At 45.6% G+C, this 23,468-nt stretch overlaps 1 protein-coding gene across 1 annotated transcript in view; it reads right to left on the bottom strand.

Annotated features, from left to right (window-relative positions):
- ush (Zinc finger protein ush) overlaps positions 1 to 23,468 on the bottom strand; it is a 63,409-nt gene that overhangs the window by 1,453 nt on the left and 38,488 nt on the right. Inside the window, exons 2-6 of the mRNA XM_089258476.1 lie at positions 16,527 to 16,571; positions 2,237 to 3,177; positions 1,777 to 2,165; positions 1,436 to 1,693; positions 2 to 1,370 (exon numbers count right to left, since the gene is read on the bottom strand). Coding sequence (XP_089114602.1) covers positions 2 to 1,370; positions 1,436 to 1,693; positions 1,777 to 2,165; positions 2,237 to 3,177; positions 16,527 to 16,571 — 3,002 coding nt within the window. The remainder of the gene's footprint in view (position 1; positions 1,371 to 1,435; positions 1,694 to 1,776; positions 2,166 to 2,236; positions 3,178 to 16,526; positions 16,572 to 23,468) is intronic.

Here is a 23,468-nt window from a genome sequence, read left to right as displayed (position 1 = left end):
CCACATTGCCCTTGTAGGTGGAGGCATAGTTGCAGTGATCGCAGTTGAAGATCTGTGCCGCATGCTGTTCCAGCTGCTCCTGGGCCGCAGTCACGGCGGGCAGGTCCAGGCCCAGGGCGGGGGGTGGCGGGGCGGCCGCTGCAGCTGCTGCCGCCGCATCCTCCTCGAAGATGCAGGTCATGTAGTGCTCCTCGTTGACGTCGCTGGTCTTCTTATCGAAGTGGGTGCGTATGTGGGTCCTCATGCCGCGCAGCGTGTTGCCCTTGTACTGGCAGATGCTGCAGCGGAACGCCTTGACCGTGCCGTGCATTTCCATGTGCTTGCGGGCCAGCGCAGCGGTGGGGCTGACCACGCCGCACACCGGGCACTTGTTCACGCTGTTCGCTACAGCCGCACTGGCCGGCGCCAGCTGGGGCGTGGCTGGGGGCGTCGGGCATGGCTGACCGTGATCGTGCAGTGTCTTGCACTTGACGCACTTCTCCTTGGGCAGCGGCAGCTGTGGCGTGGCTGCCTCCGCGGGCGTGGCTGCCGCTCCGCCCTTGGGACAATAGTAGTTCTGGTGCGCGCGCAGATTGTCCAGCGAGGTGTACTTAATGCCGCAGGCGGCGCAGATCAGCTGCTGATAGGCCACGGGCGTCGTCTCCAAGGATGAGGCGCCAGCAGGCACGCCGGGGCCCGCTACGGCAGGCGGTGTCACTGCGTTCTTGGAGTCACCATCCACGCCCGCGTCCTGGTTGCGGGCGGAGCAGTAGTGCTGCTTGTGCGCCAAGTAGTTCTCGTACTTGCAGAAGACTATGTTGCACTCCTTGCACTTGGACACGCCCTGCTTCACATAGATCTGCGGCTGGCTGTTGGGCGCATTGGCTGCAACAGTGGCCACAGCCGGGGCAGGGGCGGCGCCGGACTGGACTGGACTGAAGCCCAGCTTGCTGGCCAGCTCGGCGCTGCTGCTGCTGCCCGCCACAGCTGCTGCAGCGGCAGCAGCCAGCTTGAGCGCCAGCTCCGGATTGGTCTTGGCGAGCAGCGATTCGGATAGCGCAAAGTCGCCGGGCAACATGGAGCGCAGTGGCTGCAGATTGTCCAGCAGGTGGGGCACGGCCAACGCTGGCGGCGACATCGAGGCAGCGCTGCCCGCGCCAGAGCTGCGCGGACTGATCGCACGTCGCTTGGGCGACGGACTCATCGAGGGGCTGCTGGGCAGCGAGGGCGCGCACACAATCTGCTCCGGGGTCACGCTGCCACCGGTTCGGCCGCTGCTCTCCAGGTTCTCCTTGCCGGCGCCGAGCAGCGCCTCCTCCATCAGGCGCTGGCGCTGCAGCAGCGGTGAAATGGGCGAGCGACGTAGGGATAGGTCAAGGGGCGTGGTATCGCTGTGAGAGGCGATTACAAGGGGGAGGGTAAGTTGGGGTTACTTTAGGTTTAAGCCTGGACTTACCGCATGCCAGTGGCCTCCTTGCGTTTGGGCTCCGGCGGACTGGTCTTGGGCTCCGTCTCCGGGACGCTGGGCCGCTCTGGTTCCGGGGCGGGCATGCTCAGCTGATTGCCACTGGGCATGGGCGTGCCTGTGGGCGTGGGCGTGGCATTGCCCGCCAGCGCATTGATATTGAGCGCCGTGGCCAGCGGCTTGAGGGCGCCATTGTCAAGGGTGAAGCATGTGGACTCCGGATTGACAATGCCCGACGTGGAGGTGGTGCTGTGAATGGGATGAAAATTGGAAACAGATTAGGTTAAGGGATTAGCTAACCAAGTCTCCAATTCAGTCCAAGCTATACTCACAGTGGGCCGGGTATGAGGCTGGCGGCGCGTATTAGCGAGCAGGGCACTATGATGATCGGATTGGTGGGCAGTGCCAGGAAGGGTTGCGGCGGTGCCACCTGCAGCGAGGCGGCAGCTGCAGCAGCGGCCGCCGCAGCCGCCGCAGCAGCGACCATTGCAGGAGTCGGCGTCTTGTTGCGCGTCTGCGGACTGTGGGCCCCACTGTGCTTAGCTCCTGCGGCCGCAGCTGCTGCTGCAGAGCCGCCGGTGTTGCTGCTAGCGTTCGCCTCCGGCTTGGGCGTCAGCTGGCCATCGCTGCGCCGGGAGCTGCAGTAGTGCTGCTTGTGGGCGCGATAGGTCTTGATGTTGTTGAAGCGGATATCACAGTCGCTGCAGTAGCGATCGATTTGCTGCGAAGGGGGCGAGGGAGGCGCGTTAATTATTTTGGGCTGGGCGCTGACCTGCTTGTCAACCAACTCACTTGACTAGAGCTCTCCTCGAGCGCACTGGCCGCAGCGGCCGCGGCGGCGGCGGCAGCAACCACACCGTTGGCCGCCAGCCCGGAAAGGCTGTTCAGGGTGGGCGCGGCAGGCGAGGTCTGATGCATGCGCATGTGCCGGTTGAGGGAGACCTTCTTGTCGGCGCTGTAGGAGCACTGCGTGCAGGCGTACTGCTTGCCCGTGCGCGCCACCTTGGCGGGTGGCTCCGAGCCGGAGCCGCCGCCACTGGAGCTGCTGTTGGCATTCGGATTGGCACCACCGACGCCAGCTGCGGCTGTGGTCTTGTCCACGGCAGCTGACTCTTCGTCGGCATCCTTGTTGCGATGCGAGCAGTAGTAGGCCTGGTGCGCCTCCAGCGTCGAGGGCGAGCTGAAGGCTATGCCGCAGGGCAGGCACATGAAACGCGCCGGCTTGAGCAGCGGCTCCACCAGACTGCTGGGATCGGGCAAACTCTGCTGCTGCTGTTCGGGCTTGGCTAGCTGTGGCGGCGGACCGAGCAGGCGTGGCTCGAGATTCAGCTCCTTGGCATCGGGTTTCAGAGCCGGATCGGAGGCAAGCAGCGCATTGAGACGCAGCTTGGGCAGCACCAGTGGTGGCGTAGGTGTTGGCGGCGGACTGGGCGTGACAGCGACAGAGGGCGGCGTTGCTGGCGAATCGGCACGCTCCAGTTTGGGCACCAGCTCAGGAGGCGTGGGACTACGCGGCGGAGTCGTCGAGCTGTCAGCCAACTCCTGCTGTTGCGCACTGGCCTCCTGTGCCGCTGCCTGCTCCTCCTCGACCATTTCGTGGTCCATGTCGGTCTCTTCCAGCTGCTCAGAGGCGTTGCTAGTTTGCTGCTCCAGCTGCTCCTCCTCGGGCAGCTCCTCCAGCTGTTGCTGCTCTTTCTCCTCGCTCAACTCGTGTGCGCCCAAATCTTTGGAATCTGCAAGGAATGGCGGAATTGGATTATAATGAAAGACAGCTCAAGTCAGGCTATATAAGATGATGCGAGGAGACTTAGGAATTTGGAAGGGCTTAATTAAGGCAGGAGAATTATTTATTAGAGAATAGAACTTTATATTAAGATCAGAACTAACTTAAAACTAATGCACTGGCGACTGTGGCTGGAACTGAGACTTGGAACATATGACTGCGATACCTGGCATTCTATAGTATGATCTACTATAAGGTATTCAATAATTTTAAAGTTGAGTTGTTTTAATGAATCCAACTGATTAAATGTAAGCATTCAGTGAAAAAGAGATTGGTCTGCATGGATAGCATTGTTGTTTCTCTTTCAAGTTAGTTTTGGGTCAACTATGAGTCCAAGGCATCTTCTTGGTCTAGCTATGCTAATGCTACACACTTTAGTTAGCTTCATTTTAGATATACACAAACGAAACCATTTGATATATCTGCCTGAATCGCCGTGGGACCAAAGAGTTTGCAGAAATTTGATGGCTGCCCGCTGCCCGCTGCCTGATGCCTGATGCCACGGCAAATGCCATGTATGTGTCAAATGTGACCAGAGGTTAGCAATTATTATCGAACAAATTGTCAGCGATGCTGTGAAAACAATGCGACGTTGTCCCCGTTGAGCATTGACTCCACTCCACTCCACTCCACTCGCAAGCCAAGCGAGGTTGTCGACCAAGACCAAGACGAAGACCAGGTCCAGACCAGAAGTCGAAGTAGAAGTCGAAGTCGCAGACCATTCGGAACGTTTATCCCGCTAACGCATCTCGACGCTGTGCGGATTACGTGGAAAAGCCGGCGAGTGGAAAAGCGCATGGTGGTCAGAGAGTTAGCACACAGTTGATGATTAGAGCGGCCCGGCTGACATCTGATTTGTATTTACTTTGGCCACAAAATATTATAACGACCAGCGATGCGACGGATAAGCACAAGAGTCGCAGTTGCAGTCGGCGCAACTGCAGTCAACCGACAACAACATGCCAGCAATAGATATGAAGGCGCCGATAAGCGCGGCCCACAGAGCTGGCCCCGCTCGGCCGTACGCTGCTCGTGCGGGCCGCCAATGCGCGTTGACCTGTCAATTGTTGGCTATTGAAATGTCAGCGCAACTTGTTGCCAACCAGCTCAGCCAGTCAGTCGGCCATTGCCTTGCCACTGCAACTGCAACTGCAACTGTAATTTGTTGTGCAGCAAGTTCGTCGCCTCAGTCTTTTGATTGCTTAGGACGCATTGACGCGTCGGTTGCGCCCACCGCGCGTTGCGCCCTAATTGCAGTGTCGATTTTCACGAATTCACACACAAAATGCTGCACGTGAACAATCAGACAGCATCTGCCTTCGCCATCTCTACCCGAAAAATACAAAAAATAAAACAAAAAGCAAAGAGCAAAAACCAAAAACCAAAAACAAAACCGAATTTCAGCTCCATTGAAAGCCCAATGCGATGGCTTCAACTCTTTTGGGGTCCTCTGTGCATTCCAGCGCATTCTGCTTATTTGTAAGATATTTATTGCCATCGATTGGTGCGCGATAAGCAGCACACGTAAAGTGTTTGCCGGTTACGGCGCAAACTACACGCCAGCAACAGCAACAACAGCAATAACAGCAACAGCAGCAGCAGCAGCGGCAGCAAGAGCGACTGCAAAGGCTGTGCGGGCTAAGCCAAAGCTTAGCTAACAATGGACCTGCCTAGCAGCCCAAAAAGCTGATGTTGCTGTTGCCAGCAACAGCTGCTGCCGCTGCTTCTGCTGCTGCTGCTGAGGATTAGCTCTGCTCTGCGTCATTTTATTGTTGTTGCTATATCGTTTGTTTAGCCATTTCGTAACGTTACGCCGCCTCGCACACCTTACCTATACACACACACACAGTCGCACACACTTGCAACGCCAACGCCAACAATTGTTTATCAATTTGTTAAATCAGCTGCGCTGCGGCGTTGCCGTCGCAGTTGCGATCGATCCTCGCCGATAAGCAACACACACACACACACATACACAGACGGCTTGAAGACTGTGGCCATGGCAAGGGCAGGGGCCAAGGGGATGCTTCGTTTTATCAGCCGGCAGATTATTGTTGCTGGTTTCTCACTTGGCCAGCATTGTTGCCGCTGTTGCTGCTGAGGCTGCCGCCGCTATTGCTGCTGCTGCTGCTGTTGCTGCTGGTGGGCGTTGTATGCAGCCATAAACAATCGAGCAATTTGGCTTAAGCCAGGGCCATCCGCCTGAAAGTAAGGCAGCGATTGAGTGGGGAGGCTGAGGCTCTCCAAAGGGCAGAAAGAGAGGGGAAGGCAGAGCCAGGCGACCCTTTGTTCATTTGTCGCTGGTGAATGCCGGACCGCCATCGCGGCTAATCGCTGCGAGCCGAAGGTCAGTTAACTCGAAAAAAAGTAGATAAAAGCAGGCAGTAGATAACTGAAAGATACCCTGTAAAGAGGCTTAGTAGGTTGAATAATGGAAAGTTAAAATAAAATTCTATATATGCAAGATATGCTCTGTAAAGAAGCTAAGTAAGAAAAATACTTTTTTTCTAGCATTAATTTCGATAGCAACGAATCACCTATCGATAGTCGAAAACCCACTACACAGAGAGAGTAAAGATCTCTCCATTTCACTAAATAAATATAGAGAGATATACATGTATATGTCGATATTTACAGACGCTCAGCTTTACAGGGTATCTAAAAAGCCATATCTTATAGACTAGCTGCGTAGCTTCAAGCTGAAAGTTCATTTTGTGGCCAGCGTTTTGGAATCTTGATTGTTGTGTGGCAAAGACGCAGCAGACGCTAGACGGTGCAGCTTGGAGTCGACGCCAGTTGGTCTGGCCGGCTCAAGACCTGGCTGTACTTGCAACAGTTGCACGGGGCGTATGCGTAATGTTCGATGGGGGCGTGCTAAGAGCCGGCGCGCTTTGCATGGGGCGTGCGAGTGGAGGTGGGAGTGGGAGTGGGAGTGGAAGCTGCAGCAGGAGCACAACTATTTTAGTTGCTTATAATTAAACAAATTTTCCCAGCGGAAACAAATTGAAAAACGTGAGTTGCCCAATCGCCGCCAGAGCGATGAGAGCGCAGCAGAGCCCAGGCTCAGCTCTGCTCTGCCTGATAACGAAAATCTTCATTTTCGCGCGAAAATGTTGCCACCTTGTGGCAATCAACGCCATCAGCAGCAGCAGCAGCAGCAGCAGTGGGACTCCGCTTGAGCACAGGTTCGCCAGAGTTCGGGGGCCCGGCACTGTTATCAATTGTTATTAATCAACAACAAAAGCCAGCAAAAACAAATGCAGAGAGCGCGCTAAATTCAGCAATACGAAAAAAGGCAAAGAGAATCGCGTTGCGGGCAACATTTCTTTTCACACTTTAGCTCCAAGTTCAATGCGAATACCCTGTAATCCTTGTAGGTATTTAGGAGTTAGTTTAATTCCTGTCCTATTCGGTGAGATCTAATCACTGAAACTATAAATCATGCAACAAGTTGTTGCTGTGGAAATCAATAATTCTGTTAGTTTTTGATCGTTTTTTTTCCCTCAGCTTCAGTAAACCCCATTTTCAACTAAATTATTGTATACGTAAATATATACCAAAAAGGGAACAATTAAAATAAAAAATATAATTAATTTAATTTTTCTTGTAATATTTCAGATAGTTTTAGTATTCTTGTAGGTCTAAAAACTTGCATTTCCTCCCTCACATATATAGACAGGGTATCTCTGCAGGCAGACAGGGTATCTCTTAGTCGATTATTGCACTGGCCACAGCTGCATCTTGAGCGTTAACCCGGGCAAATAATCAACATTCTCATATCTTGGAGGCTTCGCGGAGCTATTCGTGATTTACTCGCAGTTTTATTCTACTGCTGCTGCTGCTTCTTCTTCTTCTCTTATTCAGCACCTCCTTAGCGCTATGGGAAACGGCGGTGGAGTGAAATTCTTTGATTCTTTGATCGCGGATAAGCAATTTGACTTCGCAGTTTTGCGCTTCACAGGCATATTGCAAAATTAAATTGTATTTGTTTTGAATTATATATAATTATATGGTTAGTTTTGTTTTATAAATTTATATTTAATTAGTTGAATAACTCAATAATTTATAAAGTTTGAATAAACTAAAGTAGTTGCATTCGAATTATGTGACAGATAAGCGAGATTCCAATTTTGTTCTTGAATATTTAACGTATATGATATCTTAAGTTTTACAAGTATAAATTAAATAATAATAATAAATTTGGATGATATTAATCTTTAATCAATAATATAAAATCACAAGAATTTCTACATATTCTACATATTCAAGCTGTGAGCCTTGTTTAACTATTTAATCAAACAGTCGTTATTATCTAGTCGGATAATCTCCAGTAAAACACGCCTAATTATATTCACGAAAAATGTTATTAACATATTCAGCTTCACAGCTTTTCAGGCAATAGTTTAGGCCAAGCTGTTGGCAATACTTAACTATATTATTTCAGAAAACACTCTGAATTATGTTCGTTAAATAATCAAAAAAAAATTTCCATGATCATTGGCAGCTTTGGTCTTGAATCTTTGGTTGAAATGAAACATCATTTATAATAATAAATTTTCCTTTTCTCCCTTTGTTGTTGGGCTCTCATGCCATAGCCAAAGTCAAGTTCAGTTCCCTCAAAGTACAGCAGTTCTCCATGCAATAGTTGCTTGAATAACATGAAGCTCGACTGACTGCAACTTCGGACGCGAACTGCGATACAGATTTCGACCTAGACTCTAAAGTTCAGAGCTGGCGACTAATTTAGCGCACGTAGCGCAAGTCCACGTAGATGTCACCAGGCGAATGGGCATACAAAGTATCGACGACTGTTGCTGCTGCTGCTGCATCAGCGAGGGGGCGGAGGCTAACCATGTAGTACAATCTGCAATCTATAGAAGCTACGAAAACACAAAGTCTGTGTCTGCTTTGGCGGGGCGGACGCGAAACGGAACTGGAGGAGGACGGCAGGCAATTCCTCGAAATCAAGCGAGTCTCCAAACTCTTTTTGATGTCTTAATTAAAAAACGTGCAAATGATGCGACAGGGGCGGAGCAAGGGACGGGGTAAATGTTTGTCTGGGCCTCTGCACAGAGTTCAATGTTGAGCAATTGATGCAACTGTTGAGATGTGTTGCTGTTGCAGCTGTTGTTGTTGCTGCTGCTGCTGTTGTTGTTGCCAGTGCGGCACGGCATGCTGATAAGGCGGCAGGGGTTAGCAGGGGCTGCAGGGTTTTGGGTTAAGAAATTGTCGCAGTACTTGAAAATTTCGTGTGAGCACGCTCAGCGTCGATTGTTGCCAGCGCTTGATCGCTTGATCAGCAGCAGCCGAAGCAGCAGCAACAGCAGCAACAACAGTTGTCGTCTGTTAGCAACACACACACACACACACATGCACTCTCACATTCGGCTGATCAATTGCGATCTGCAGTTTCAGCTGCTGTTGCTCCCACTATCTTGTGTGTTGTTGTTGTTGCTGCTGCTGCTGCTGCTGCTGCTGTTTCCGTGCCTGTTGCAACTGTTGCACAAATTTAAATTGACCCAAGTGCAAGTTTGAATGTTGCTAATCTATAATCGCTTTGCCAGCCTGCGAGCATATGTGTGTGTGTGTGTGCTTGTTGCACTAGCCATGTTGTTGTTGTTGTCGAGCAGCAACATGTTGCTAGCAGTCTCATAATTTGCGTTTATTAAACACGGCCTTCATTTGCATAAACGTCCTCTTGTGCACGGGATTAACATCACAGCGCAATGTTTGTTGCTGGGCGCATCAGCTGCTGTTGCTGCTGCAACAGAAATCCCTTAGTTCTTCGGCAGCAACATTGCAATTGCTGTAAACAAATCACGCTTCTGGCAGATCAATCAACTTCATTTCAGCAGCACAACCAACTGACAATTGTTGCCAGCCATTGCTGACAATTCAATTGTGTGTATTTGCCCCAGCAGCAACAGCAACAGCAACTCATAGACACGACAGCAACATAAATGAACACAGCGACAATACAAGGGGAACAAACGGAAATTTCTCTCGTTTGCCCTCGTTTACAGTTACATTAAATTCGTGAGGGCGGCGACACGCCTCGAGAAAACAAAATCAGTGTCGTGGGCGTGGCTGGGGCGGCGGGCTGCAACTGCGAAATCGTGTCTGGCATTGTGTTAACTTCATTGCTTCAACAATTTTTGATGACTTTGATGAGTTTATCAACGCGAGCAGCCACGGCAGAGCGGAGCGGAGCGGAGCGGAGCGGAACTGCAGCCGGGCGGAAGGTTGTCCAGTTGTTGAGATCTTTTTAGCAGTAAATTAAAGAGGCGCGAACATTGCTGCGAGCTGTGTGAAGAACGCGCACAAAAATTGCAACAAGCCAAAGACAGGAACAAAAACAAGAACGGACCGCACACACCGAACCGACAGCAGTTGCTGGCGGGAGGCACAAGTAGGAGGCAAGTTGCTAACAAGATGCGCGCAGGCAACGACAACGACAACAGCAGCAAAAACAACAACAACACCAGCAGCAGCAACAAGCAGTTAACAAGAGTACAAAGCGAAATGCCGACACGCAGCCGCCCAGAGCCAAGTCCAGTTGGCAAAAAGAACGAACGATATAAAACAGGCCACGCAACATGCGGCAGCAACCAGCAACGAGCAACGAGCTTGCCACCGCGCTCGAGTGACTAACAAAGCGGCGCAGCAGACACATCATTACCTACCAATTAGGCGCCCAAAATGCGCGCGTGTGCGTGTGTGTGTGTGTGTGTGTGTGTGTGTGCGTGTGCTTATGTGTGCCGTAGCAGACGCCGCGCTGCTCTTTTGGTGGCACAATAAACGTTTACAACAGCCAACAACAACAACGACGACAAGGGCAGGTTGACTGACAAGACAGCCAAGGCGAAATAAGCCATAACGCAGGCCCAACCTAAGCCAACAACAACAACAACACACTGTGGAGGCTGGTATATTATGTGGCCTACCTGGCTGCCCCTACCTGGCGCTCTTGTTGATGAAGTGCAAAGTGCTCGCTAACAGCTTGTAATGAGTTCAAAGTGTGGCCTTTTATGCAAAACTTAACGAGCAGCCAAGGAGGTTGCTGGAGTCGCAGCAGCAACAACAACAGCAGCTTCAGCAGCTACGGCAGATGAGTTGATGCTTCGCTCATAAAAATGCCATGTGATACGAAGATCATCAAAGTTGCTCTTAAAACAAGTAAGAACACTCTAGTGAGTAGCGCTCAATGAAGATATACTCCGTGCCTCGGTGATTTAAATAATTGATAGCTTTTATAGCAGCAGTGAGTAAAAACTGTTAGCTAACAGAGCTAGTTGTTAGTTAACAGCACAATGATTGATAGCTTTTACAGCATCAGTGAGTAAAAACTGTTAGCTAACAGAGCTAGTTGTTAGTTAACAGCACTTAGTATACTGAGCACACTGTTAAAAATTGATTGCTTTTATAGCAGCAGTAAGTAAAGTCTGTTAGCTAACAGAGCTAGTTGTTAGTTAACGGCACTTAGTATACTGAGCACACTGTTAAATAATTGATTGCTTTTATAGCAGCCGTGAGTAAAGTCTGTTAGCTAACAGAGCTAGTTGTTACTTAACAGCTTACAGTACTTAGCACACTGTTTGATAACTGAATTATGCTAATATTGTAATATCCAATAAATAAATAACTAAATAAGCTATTTTATCAACTGAAATGTTTATTTTGTTTATTTCTTTATATCTCAATACACTATAAATTAATTATTAAATAAATTTTAAGTCAAATACAATTAATTTAGCTTTACTTTTTGTTATTTGCGCCAACTCCTATATAGCAAAATCAGTTTCTTTATGCACCGTCATTTGGCATTGCTCAACACTTCATCTGGCATTTACGCACACTTGCACGCACATAGAGCTGACTCATCAAATCAACTCAATCTAGCAAATCAGCTACGAATTCAATTTGAAATAATTCGATTGATGTGCGCCACAGTTGCGATTGTTTGCGTTTAGGACTTGTGCCACAGAATGTTGCACGCACCACACGCACAACTTGTGCCAATCTGGAATGCCAACAAGCACAACATACACAATAATAATAATATGTTTATTCTGCAAAATGCCAATTGACGAGGGTCACTCGATGCCATGCAAACAGAAATGATTTGAGTGAATCGAAGAGGTCTGCAGGCTTCTAACTGGCTAATTGACAGCCATTTGAATACCCTTGAATGTGACAGCAAATGACAAGCATGCCACACATGCCACGCCAGCCATTTATTCACATTTATATATTTTTGTGGTAAGCAGGCATTAAAAATAAACAACAATGATGAAAAGTCAGCCCGAATATAATGCCTCTCGTATCACATAAAAAAATTACAACATAAATCTCATACACGCACACACACACACACGCGCACACATATACAGAGCTTTTGGGCTGCTGTATTAAAAATAATATCATCGTCTGGTCGACAAAGATAAGAAAATTTATCCAAAGGATTGTGTGGTGTTATGGCCACCGCAGAGAGCAGCCAAGTCGTTTGCCAAGCCAGACAGTTGAGCAGCTACCCCACGACCTGGACGCAAGCCACAAGCCACAAGCCCAAGCCCAGCCCCAAAACCAACCCAGTCTTTACACTAGCTATGTCCGCTCTTAGCCGTCAGCTTTGCTTTGGCAGCCGCAAGGACAAGGCCAAGCTGACAACAGATACCGACACATACATACACAAACACACACACACAAACACACACACACACTCACACCAACACTCGCACATTTTATGACCAGTTCAAGTCGAAGCCATCATCATCATCGTCCTGCTCGAAGCTCATCATCCGCCAAGACAGGAGCAGAAGCCGGAGCAGGAGCTGGAGCAGCAGAAGGACTTGAGCCGCTGGCTGTTTGCCGTGCTCCGTGATCTGTGGCCAGCGATAAGCTGCATTTTTTTTTTTTTCAGTTAAAGCGAGCGAATAAATTTCATAAATGCTTGCGCGTAAAAGGATTACGAGGCCAAGTGCCTGCCAACCCCTACCTCAGCACCACCAACAACCTCTCGCTCACCCCGTGTGCGTGTGTGTGTGCAAATATTTGGACACATGTGCAGCAGCTCTGTGTAATTTATTGTTAAAAACTCAAGTAAATTTTATATGACACCGCCGCCTCTGAGCAAGGGGGCGGCAAGTAGAGCAAGGGGAAAGGGTGCAGCTATAGCCTGGGGGCTGCCACAGATTTGATACCCTCATAACTCATTAAAAGCCTCCTTAGGCTCAGCCATGTATATGCTATATAATCTTAGCCAAAGTAATCTAATTTTGCTCATATTATTTATGAGTATGAATGGGATGTTGTGTAATCCATATATCATGGAAATTTATCAATATTAAGAGGAAACGATATTCATTTATCAAGTGAATCTAATAATTAGAATCTAGTATATGATGGAATATAACTGAAATATTTATATGCTGGGGCTTGAATCAAAGATTACTTCAAGAGCATTGCATTTTATTATAATTTACAAGATGAGGAATAGTATCATAAAATTTATTAACGAACTTAATGATAAATGAAATGATATATTGAAATTTAATGAAAAGAGAGTGTGCTTGGTGTCAATGCTATACATCTTATATCTAGAGGTAGCATTTGCAGCAAATATACACACAGCTCCTTAAAAGTGCTCCATTTACAGTGGAACATGGCTATATGAGCATGTCCGAAATGAAAAATATTATTGATTGGTTTAAAAAATTTAAGTGGAAATGAAAACCCTTTTTTGCTCTGTAATCTTTGATATCCCAACACACACATACACCCTCAGGCTATGCGCTTAATCATAAATACAAAATATGAGCAGGCGCCAGTTTCGATTCAAGCGAAAGTTGCCTTCAGTTCCGTTTCGTACCCCACCCCCCCCCCCCCCTCCCCCCCCTTAGTTCAGTTCAGCTCAACTCAATTCACTTCAGTTCAGTTCAGTTACCAATGCGACCACCGTGCGTATGCGTAATGCGAGGTGGAATGCTGTTGTTGCTGGAGACGATGGACGCTTTTGATAAGCCAGGCGCGTAATGGATTTTTGTTTTAGTCTCACTGTTGAGCGATTGTTGGGTTTCATATACCTACATATATATGTATATTGTTTTTTTTTTTGGTGCAGTTGTCGCTGCTGCTGCTGCGGTTGACTATTTTGTAGCCCGCAGCATGGATTGCAATGCGTCCCGCATGCCAAACTTGCGCTGTTTTGCTGACTTTAACTTGGTCGCGATAGTCAACAGCAAACAAAACAAAACCCAAAAAAAAGGAAAAAAAAATATACAAACAACAAAAAAAAAAAAAAAAAAGCTATCTAACAATTTGACTTGCTGTCTGTGTGTATTTTGGATTGTCATTAAGCCAGGCCAAAAGGAAGACAACAGCAGCAACAACAACAACAGCTCAGGCAGGCGAATAATAAAAAATTATGCTTCAGATAAAATGCCATTAGAGACTGGCGCTCCACTGTGCATGTGTGGGTAGGCAGAGGAGGTGGCTAAGGGGGTGTGGCAGGCAGGCAGGCAGCTCACTTAGCGCCATTAGAAGACAAGCAGCCAGCAGCTAGCAACAGCAGCCAAGAGCAACCAACCAAAAAGCGCTGCCAACAACAACAACAACAGCAACTATGGCTGAAGCGGAGGCCAGGCCAGGCACTGGTTTGCTGCAAGTATGCAATTCTGCTAGATAAGCCGAAGCATTCATGAATTTTATAGATAAAAACCACACACATACACACATACACACATATAGAGAGCGAGCAAGTGAGATAGCGCAGCTTGTAGATGCGCTTACAGTACATTGCACAGCAGCAGCAGCAGCAGCAGCATGAAGAGCGGCAAAAGTGAGCAGCATCATCAGCACCAACAACAACAACAAGAACAACAACAGTAGCAAACACTGCAAGGTTGCCTCGCTGGGCGGCCACCTCCCTAGTTAGGGGCTGGGCAAGCAGCAGCAACAACAAACAAAGCAAAAGCTAAGCGCATGTAGCTCTGTTGCTGCGGGGCGTGCACGACTGGCAGATGTGCAGCAGAAGCAGCAGCAGCAGCAGTGTTGCAAAACGAACGAGAGCTGCGAAGAGCGAGCAGGTGGCAATAATCACGATATATATACTATCGATAAATGCTAAATAATGAGTTTAACGAGTTTAAGTTTACATCATATTTATCGACGTGGAAAGACTGTTTATAAATAATTTATAGTTATTGGCATAAGTCTTAGATAAGTTTAGGTTTGCAATGATGACAACATTACACAAAATATGAGGATAGAAGAATGTAAAAAAGATAAAAACAACTAAGGGCAGTATTTTAGTTTCATTAATCCATAATATAAGAGAAAAGGCAATATTAAGTTGAGAGTAGCATAATATGGTATTATATGGATTGCTTGTTGTTTAAATTCGAACAAATGACAAACAAAAACAATTATTTTTGATCATCCGAATATATGCATATAAATAGAAATTTTCAAAAACTGTTTAATCAATATATAATTAATTACACTATATTCCACTATAGAACTAGATCATACCTTAAAAGTACGCACAACTAATACAATTTTAGACAGTGTTGCATAAGTCATAGGAATCAATTATATATATTGTACTTCAAGTATTTTAAATAAATATTGAATGTCTGCATCAATGTAGTAGATATGACAAGTCGATTTGAAATACATATATGTACATATTATACGAATCAATTTATAAATGTTAAGATTTTACAAAGCATATAGTTCGCTCTAGTTGTTATGCCCCTTCAGGTGCTTTATTCAAAAGCCAAAAGCAGTTATCTGACATTGAACAGGCCAATGGGCAGCTGAGGTGGATGGACGAGGGACGAAGGGGTAGGGGGAATCAGCGTGAGAGATAGGGCGAGCGACGAGGCTGAAAGGAATGTGACTCTGCGCTTTGCAACACTTTGATTTTTTTATTTTGAAAATCTCATTGTTGTTGTTGCTGGTGCTGCTGCTGGTTGGTCTGCTGCGCTGCCATGGAGTGTCAACAGCTAGATAAAGATTAGCGCAGACAAACGCCCACTTTTGGCGCGCTGTTACGCCCAATGGGCCACTCGCACTGTTTGCCTGTCTGTATGTATGTATGTATATATATCTCTCCCCTCTGTGTGTGTGTGTGTGTGGCTGCTGCAAATCTTTCACTGACGCAGCACAAAAAGACCACGTGGTAGGGCCCCAACAGAGCGGAGGAGAGATGGGGCAGCACCAATGCCTGCCGGCTTGGGGATTATTAATGATGAATGCTTGAGAAGGCAGCGAAATGGCGTGGAATGTGGTGCTAGCTACCCGCCAGCCCGTCCATTCAAACACCCCAGCAAAGGTCGCAGGTTGACCAGCCACACTCACAACGTCATTATCACCACTACCACCATCATCATCATCATCATCACGACGAGCAACAACATCATCAGTTGTCCATTGAATGTGAATTGGCTCGAGTTTCATGTATTAGGGTTAGGGCAACGGGGTTAGAGTTTAGGGGCTGGGGTAGGGGTGCGGCTTGCGTTGACATTGCTGATGATTATGAAGTGATACGAAATTGATGCCAATGATGATGCCAGTTAAGTCAAAACACGCACAACTTGACAGGCACTTGAGAGCGCGGGGGTTGCCTTCCATATCCTGTTACAAAATATGTGTATATACAGTTATATAGAGAAAGGGGTTGTCAACTGTCGCCGGCAGGGTGGCAGTCCAACAGACAAGGCAAAAGGGTTCGCATCCAGTTGAGGTGTCAAAAACGCAACCGCAGTCGCAGCTTAGGCGGGTGGTGCGAGTGGCTTGTGGCTTTTGGGTTTAGCATTTGGCTTTGGCTTTGGCTTTGGCCGACCAATCAACGCTTTTGGCCTTGCACCACAGCTGATAACGAAGCAACCAGCAAAAAAAAGAAGACGAAAAAACGAGAAAGAAGACAAAGTGGAGGTGGCGAAGTATGAGAAATTGGTATTAAATTAGAAGGATGGCTCGCGCTGACACTGGATATGCGAGCAGATTAAATTTTTATTGGCAAAATATCAGCAGCGCAGCAGGCGACAACTGCGAGAGCCACTCGACACACACAAGCACACGCACAGCACACACACACACACACACACTCATAACAAGCAATTTATGTTTGGCATTAAGCGTTTTGGTGTCTGCCACTGGGAAATGCGCTGCTGACTGCAAAGAGATAACAGCTTTTGGCTACTGCCAAAGGGGTAATGGGTGGTGGGCGGTGGGAGAGCGTATTGGGTTGCTATGTGGGTCTGTTGGCCTGAAAGTTGGCCATCAAGCATCACTCACCTCTGCTGTCGACGGTCATCTCTTCTGTGGTATCGGAACAATCACCTGCAATGGCAAAAGAGTTGCAAAAATTTAAGTAAAATTACAATGGAAATGCACTGAGCGAAATAAGCTAAAGAAATATTTGTAGAGTATAAATTTATAACCAATAAAAATAAATATATATTTTAAATAGTGAAAAAAAAGTATTCAAAATAAATGTAAATAAAATGATTAATTAAAATAAATGAAAATAATATATAATATATAATTATAATAAAATTTTATAATAATATATAATATAATAGAGCATTGATAATTGTAATAAAATCATATAATAATTATTTATCTGCAATATTTAATAACGGATTATTGCTATCTGCTATGACTATCGACATAATGCACTTGTGTCCAAAACTTGAATAGATAAAATGTTTCTGAAGTCAAGAGCAATAACTTCAAAAGTAAACTAACTCTTCAGATACAGACAAGCAAACAGTGGACAGATAGACAAGCCTATATAGATAGAAAAATATACTTCTTCTGCGATTTCTGCTTTCACTGTTACAAAACTAATATGCCCTCATTTCACATTTTTAAGGGGTATACCCAGAATCAAAAAAAATATATATTTAAGCAGAGTTCAGTGTGAAAACGTAATACTATACTATACAATACTATACTATATTCAATACTATACTATACAATATCAACTTATTACTATACATTTTCGCTAAGTGCAACAGTTTTTAGCGGGAAATGGGTTAAATCTATGATAACTGCAGCCGGAAGATAAAAAATCGTATGCAAAGCTTTTTGTTGTTATTGTTGTTTTCGTATACATGTTATTCATAATACACAATAATTGCTTCAAGTGAAAACAATGTTTGCTCAATTGTTGTTGCTGCTGTTGTTGTTGTTGTAGTTGCTGGTCATATCGCCATCGTATCTGTTAAGTACGCACAACACAACGCGCGTTTCCAGTAGTTGGCATGGTCAGAGCCAAACAGACGTAGACGCAGAAGCAGACGTAAACGAAGACGAAGAAGACGAAGACCATGTCCAAGTCCAAGTCCAAGTCAGAGCTACATTCGTTGTTGTTGTTGTTGTTGTTGTTGTTGTTGTTGTAGTGGTTGTTGTTGTTTTCTCGTTTTGATTATATTTTGCTGATATTCACTTCAAGGAATTATAATAACAATAATAACAACAATCCGCAGAATTCCTCGTCGTTTTTTTATTTCTCCTTCATTCGCCAGATTGTAGATATCACACACACACACAAACTCACACACATGTGTGTATGTTTGTCCAGGAATGAATGTGTAGCCACACAGCGCAGATAGTCGACTGATAAGCAAAACCCAAAAGCTGCCTCAACTCCAGCTCTGGGGGATACTCTCGGCTTGAGTAGCTGTCTGTCGCTTGGACATTTCAACGGAGAGTGAGAGACAGAGAGAGATAGAGATGGAAAGAGAGCGAAAAAGAGAGAGAGAGAGAGAGGGAAGAGTGCAACAGATAGGCAGAGGTAGCTGCTTGTTGCACCCACGGATCAACCTTGTCTCACCTTTTGTTGCTGTTGAATGGCTGCTGATCATGGCGCTTCTATATATCCGTTTACGAGGTGAGCGGTGAAAAGGAGGTGGGGAGGGGAACAAATTGCAAGGGCAGGGAATTTAGTTGCAGCGCGAAATTGTATAAATCTAAGTTTGTTTTGCACTTGCCACAAAGTTGCACATGTTTTATTTGCTCTTGCTACACATATATACACACACACACACACGCACGCACGCATGTACGCACACTTGCACTCACGCACGTAATTTACGCGGCACTCGATGATTGACTGATTGAGCGTTTGATTGACGTGCACACGGAGCTCGTTGCTGTTCGCTTCGCGTTCTACAGCTAACTGAGCGCAGTCCAAGCGGCTGACTAATGAAATTTTCTGTCTGCACGCGGTGTTGCTCTCGCTCTCGCTTGCTCTCGCTCTCTTCGTGTGTCTGTCTGTGTATCTGTGAGATACAAATGTGAGATACCGAGGCCAGCCGAATGACGACGACAACGACGATGACGACGACGCAGCGTCGCAGCGTCGCAGTCGCCGCGCACAGCTGATGTTTGTTGATGACTGCGCGTTGTTCCCGCTACCTCTTCTCTGTCTCTTGCTCGGCCTCTCCCACTCTTGTTCGCTCTCTCGCTCTCTCTCTCTCCCTCTCGGGCAAAGTTGTTTATCTTTCATTTGCCAGTCTGCCAGTTGCGTCTATCTGCAGCCCTATCTGCCCGCCTGTCCGCCTGTCCGCCTGCCTAGCAGTCCTATTCGAAGTCGCAGTCGTACTCGTCTCTTGGATTCGTATCTGTATCCGACACACACACACACACGTACACACGTACACAGGCTTGCTGGCTGACTGAAATAAGATATCTGCGCGCTGCTCTCGCTGCTTCCTTCGCCCAGCCGCAACGAACGTCGTTCGAAATTATTCGAAACAAAAACTGATAAAGCACTGATAAGAGCGCAGCGCGGCGCGCAGTTAGATAACATCGAGCAAGCAAGCGAACCAGCCAGCCAGTTGGAGAAGCCAGCCGGCACAGGCAGCTAGCTCAGTCAGCCCAAGGCAGCCAACCAGCAGCATAACGGATACACATACACACACACACACACGCATACAGTTGCAATTTCTGTGCACTTACAGATACAGATACAAAGATACATTCAACAAAGGCGAACACTGCTGCTACTAGTGAGTGTGTGTGTGTGTGTGTGTGCGTATGCATGTGTGTGTGCTGGTAGATGCTTTTGTGCGATATCGCGTCGCACGGCTAATGGAATTCTGATTATTGCTTAGTGATAAGCGTTTTGTGTTTAATTGTATCTGTGTATCTGTATCTGTTCTCTTTTTTTTTTGTTTTTTCTTTTTTGGTTGTTGTTGTTGCTGTTGCTGTGAGCTCACATACACTGCGAGAAACGCATGTCTAGTTACGTACGCGGCTGCTGTTATCAACCCTTTCATTTCTCTTGCGTTCATTTCCTGTCAACCAGCACCTGCCCCCCTCCCATGCAGCCGACTGCCCCCTTCAGCTCCAAACGGAGCTCCATTTGGCTTGGGGGTCGCCATTCAGTTTTCATTGTGTTTATCAGCAGGCGTTGATCTATTTTAATGTTGATTTGGCTTCCAGCCATACACTTCTGCCCTCCGCTCGCTCTCGCCCGCTCTCCCTATCTCTTTTCCTTTCTGGCTTGTATCTCTCGCTTTTATCTGCATTTTGGTTTATTTCATTTGCCTGACTGCTTTTGCAGATGCAAAACATTTTCCAGATGTTTATCAATTGCTCTCACCGCTTGCTCTCGCTCTCACTCTCTTTATCTCGCTCATTTTCTGTCTCACTGCTCTCAGTCAGTCAGCTGTTATCGCTGGATGTTGCGCCTGCGTTGTAGCCAAGCGTTAAAGCCAAAACACATCACCTTCCACCCCTTGTCTAGGCAGCGCCTGTAGCCTAACCTCTGCTGCTGTTGTTGCCTTTAATGACGATTATCTCGTTTGCCATTGTTGACTTTTAATTAGATTCATTAAACGTGCCGCTTGCCGCCGTCGCCGCCGCCGCCCAGCCTTGCCGCCCTTATACCCTTTTAGGCCATAGCAACTGGCAGACACGTAAGCTCTCCTATACTCAGAGTTCAGAACACTTTAATATACCCTTACTTATGTCGCACAAATATTTTTAGCTGAGGTCATAGAATGCAGCAAAAAATCATTAGATTTGTCTATATATTAAAGATTATTTTATGAATTTTTATAATATATTTAAAATAAATAAATGTTCTCAATAAAATATAATTTACAGTCAAAATTCGGTAATGTCAGATAATAAAGCATAAATAATATTTTTAAAAATATGTATAAAAATTTAGGAAAATTTTAGAATAAATTAGAAATATTTTATAAAAATATAGAAATTTTTTTAAAAATAAATTAATATCCTTTTGGAAATATGCTTTATAATATTAAAGATATATATTGTGTGACAATATAAATAATTATTGTTTATTTTATTAGAAACAATTTTAGTTTAAAAACATTTCTAATAATACTTTCTAAGGACTTTAGGTTTCTTCAGAAATAATATTTATAGCATTCATAATTCGTGTTGTAGGGTATCACAACTTCGACTTTTTATTGTATTTTAACCTTTCTTATGGCTTGGAATATATTTTCACATTTTGGTGGGTGTTTTTCGAGTTTGGACCGCGATAAACACTTCATGCGTGAATATCAGCAAAAGGTTTTTTCTTTTTTGATAAATGCGCTTAACATTGTAATTGTTATTATTGCTTGTGCTGCTGCTGGTTGTTATTGTTGTTGTTGTTGCTAGTTACTATTGTTGGTGTTGTTTCTAGGGTGATGAACTATCAACAACAAGCCGAGTCGCTGCGGCTGTGGCTGTGGCTGTGGCTGCGTGGCTGCAGTTGCGTTCAGCTCTGAGCAATTGTTTTGCAATTATGTTTATGTTAAGTACATCTGTCTATGTGTCTCTCTCTCTCTGTGTGTGTATGTGTGTGTGGTGTAGCTATGTGTGTCATTGTTATTACGTGCTCATTTATTGGCATAAATATGTATGTATTTGCAGCTAAATAAAGTCAGATCAACGTTTGCTGATAAATGTAGGCAAAGCCACGAAAATGGTTTACAAAAATAAGTATATGAATGGCAGAATGGAGAGATAATGAAGAGCAGCGGCTCAAACATACCCTGTAAACAACAAAATATTAGAAAGTGGAAAGAAGAACTTTCAAATGTATTTTGTTAAATATGTGAATTGATTTTGGGTAATCGATAATTATCGATAATCGATATAAACATTCAAAAACTTCATGTAAATGTAATGTAAACAAATACGGACTCTTCGGCATCATCTAAGCTCAATTCTGATTAATCGATAGCTATCGATTATTTTTATTGACATCTAGCAGGTATCGATATGTATTGCTACAAAACTAGCGAAAGATCAATATTTTCTTCGATTGCTTTTAGAAACAAGCTCAAGCTGTTTATCGATTGAAAAGAAGCATATCATTCCTGAATTTCTTTTACTCTGATATACCCCCATAATTAAAATACCTACAGAGCACACACACTTACATTCATTTGCGCAATTTTACGCCTAATACCCCGACTTTTATTCCCTTTTCTAGAGAGTATACAAATATGCTGCAAATAATAAACAAAATCAAGTTGTTGCAGCAATTGCAAATGACGCAGCAGACGCAGACACACACACACACACACACCTAGGCACACCCGCTCACACGCACACACACACACACATACACTCACTCACACATGCAGAGCGACCCGGCTCGACCTCGATATACGCGGCATGGAGCACAGCACAGAGCCGAGCAGAGTTTAGCTCAGCTCGAAGCGAAGTCGACGCAGATGCAACCGAGTGATTAGATCCTGGCGCTGATAAGGCGTCGCAGTTTGGGGGTTATTTCATCAGTTGTTGTTGTTATTGTTGTTGCTGTTGCTGCTGCATTTGTTGTTTTTCCACACGCTGGCGAGTCGCGTTATTTCATTTCGTTCGCCTCGCAGATGCGTCGTTAAGATTAGCAAAAGCAGCGTTTGCCCCATGTTGTTGTTGCTGTGGCAAAGCACATAAAAAAGGGAAACAAAACAACAACAGGCAAACATTTATCATGAAATAAATCTATTTAAGTTTTTTTTTTTTTGTTTCTGTTTCGTTGTTGTTGTTGTTGTTGCTGTTTCTTGTTTTGTGTTTCTTTGTGGCAGAACTTGAACAATTGCTGTTGCCGCGTGTAACTTGAAACTTGGCTCAATGTGCGCAGTTTAATCACCATTGCCGAGTATTATCGTATAATTATGCTGAGCTCTATCAGCATTACTGGGTATATGTGAGTCTAATATAAGACCTCTAAACATGATCAAAGCTTATCTCTTGATCTGTTGGACTTACGCTGAAACTGAAACATAATACAATTCATGATCTTATCTTGTATAATGGCAACTTCATCAACAACAACAGCAAGAGATCAACTTTTTCTCGTCTTATTTGAACGAAGTTTTAGCTGCGTATAAAGTTTTATATAACATAATTAAAGTACAAAAGTCAAGAGTAGAGACAGATAGAGAGAGAGAGAGAGAGACGGGCAGATTATTGATCCCTACTAAAGGTAATTTCTTACTTTATTTCATCTGGTTCTAGGTTATTTTATAGCCTCACACGAATATGCATCTACCCAGCCTAAGCTTCATACAGGGTATGACAATCCTGCTGCAATTATAGCTTAAACTCATTTGCAGCTCTGCCTTGAGCAGGTGCTTCAAGTTCTTTCTGTTTATGGAGTTTTCTATCTCAATCCGTCCCGCCCAACTCTCAAATATCCCACTTAAAGCCTTTATTCAGCATATTTATGAGCCGACGACAACTCCAACAGCAACTTCAATTCAAGCTCGAATGACTTCATTGTAGCGAAATTAAATCAATTAACATAAACACAAGGTGTGACTCCCTCACTTCCCACCTTCAGAGTCAGTCGGACAGCCAGCCAGGCAGGCAGGCAGCCACACGGCCTTTTATCGCTGCCACCGCTGTCTGCCACATTTGCCACTACCCCTCACCCGCACCCGCCCTGACACCCGGCACCCGGCAGCGCCTTTTCTAATCTAGCAATCAATCAAAAATGATTTAAATTTCATGCCGCGTTGCCGAGTCTTGGAGTATTTTAATAATGCCTTATTGCCGAGCCTCGACTAACTTCGAAGTTCTCAAGTCAGCCGGGGCATATAAACGCCGTGGCTTAAGCACTAAGCACAACAGACCCAGAGAGAGTTTCCGACTCGACAACATAAACAACTAAGGTGTGTGTATATGTGAGTATGAGTGTATTGGTGTTTTGGAGTTCGAGAAATGCAAGTTGAGCGAGTTCTGAATATCGGTGAATCG

This window comes from Drosophila navojoa, chromosome 3 (genome assembly GCF_054131105.1).
Source record: "Drosophila navojoa isolate 15081-1374.11 chromosome 3, UAZ_NAV_1.0, whole genome shotgun sequence".
In the NCBI taxonomy this organism is placed as follows: Eukaryota; Metazoa; Arthropoda; class Insecta; order Diptera; family Drosophilidae; genus Drosophila; species Drosophila navojoa.
Note: the sequence above shows the minus strand (reverse complement) of the source record. Positions and strands in the feature narration are given on the sequence as shown.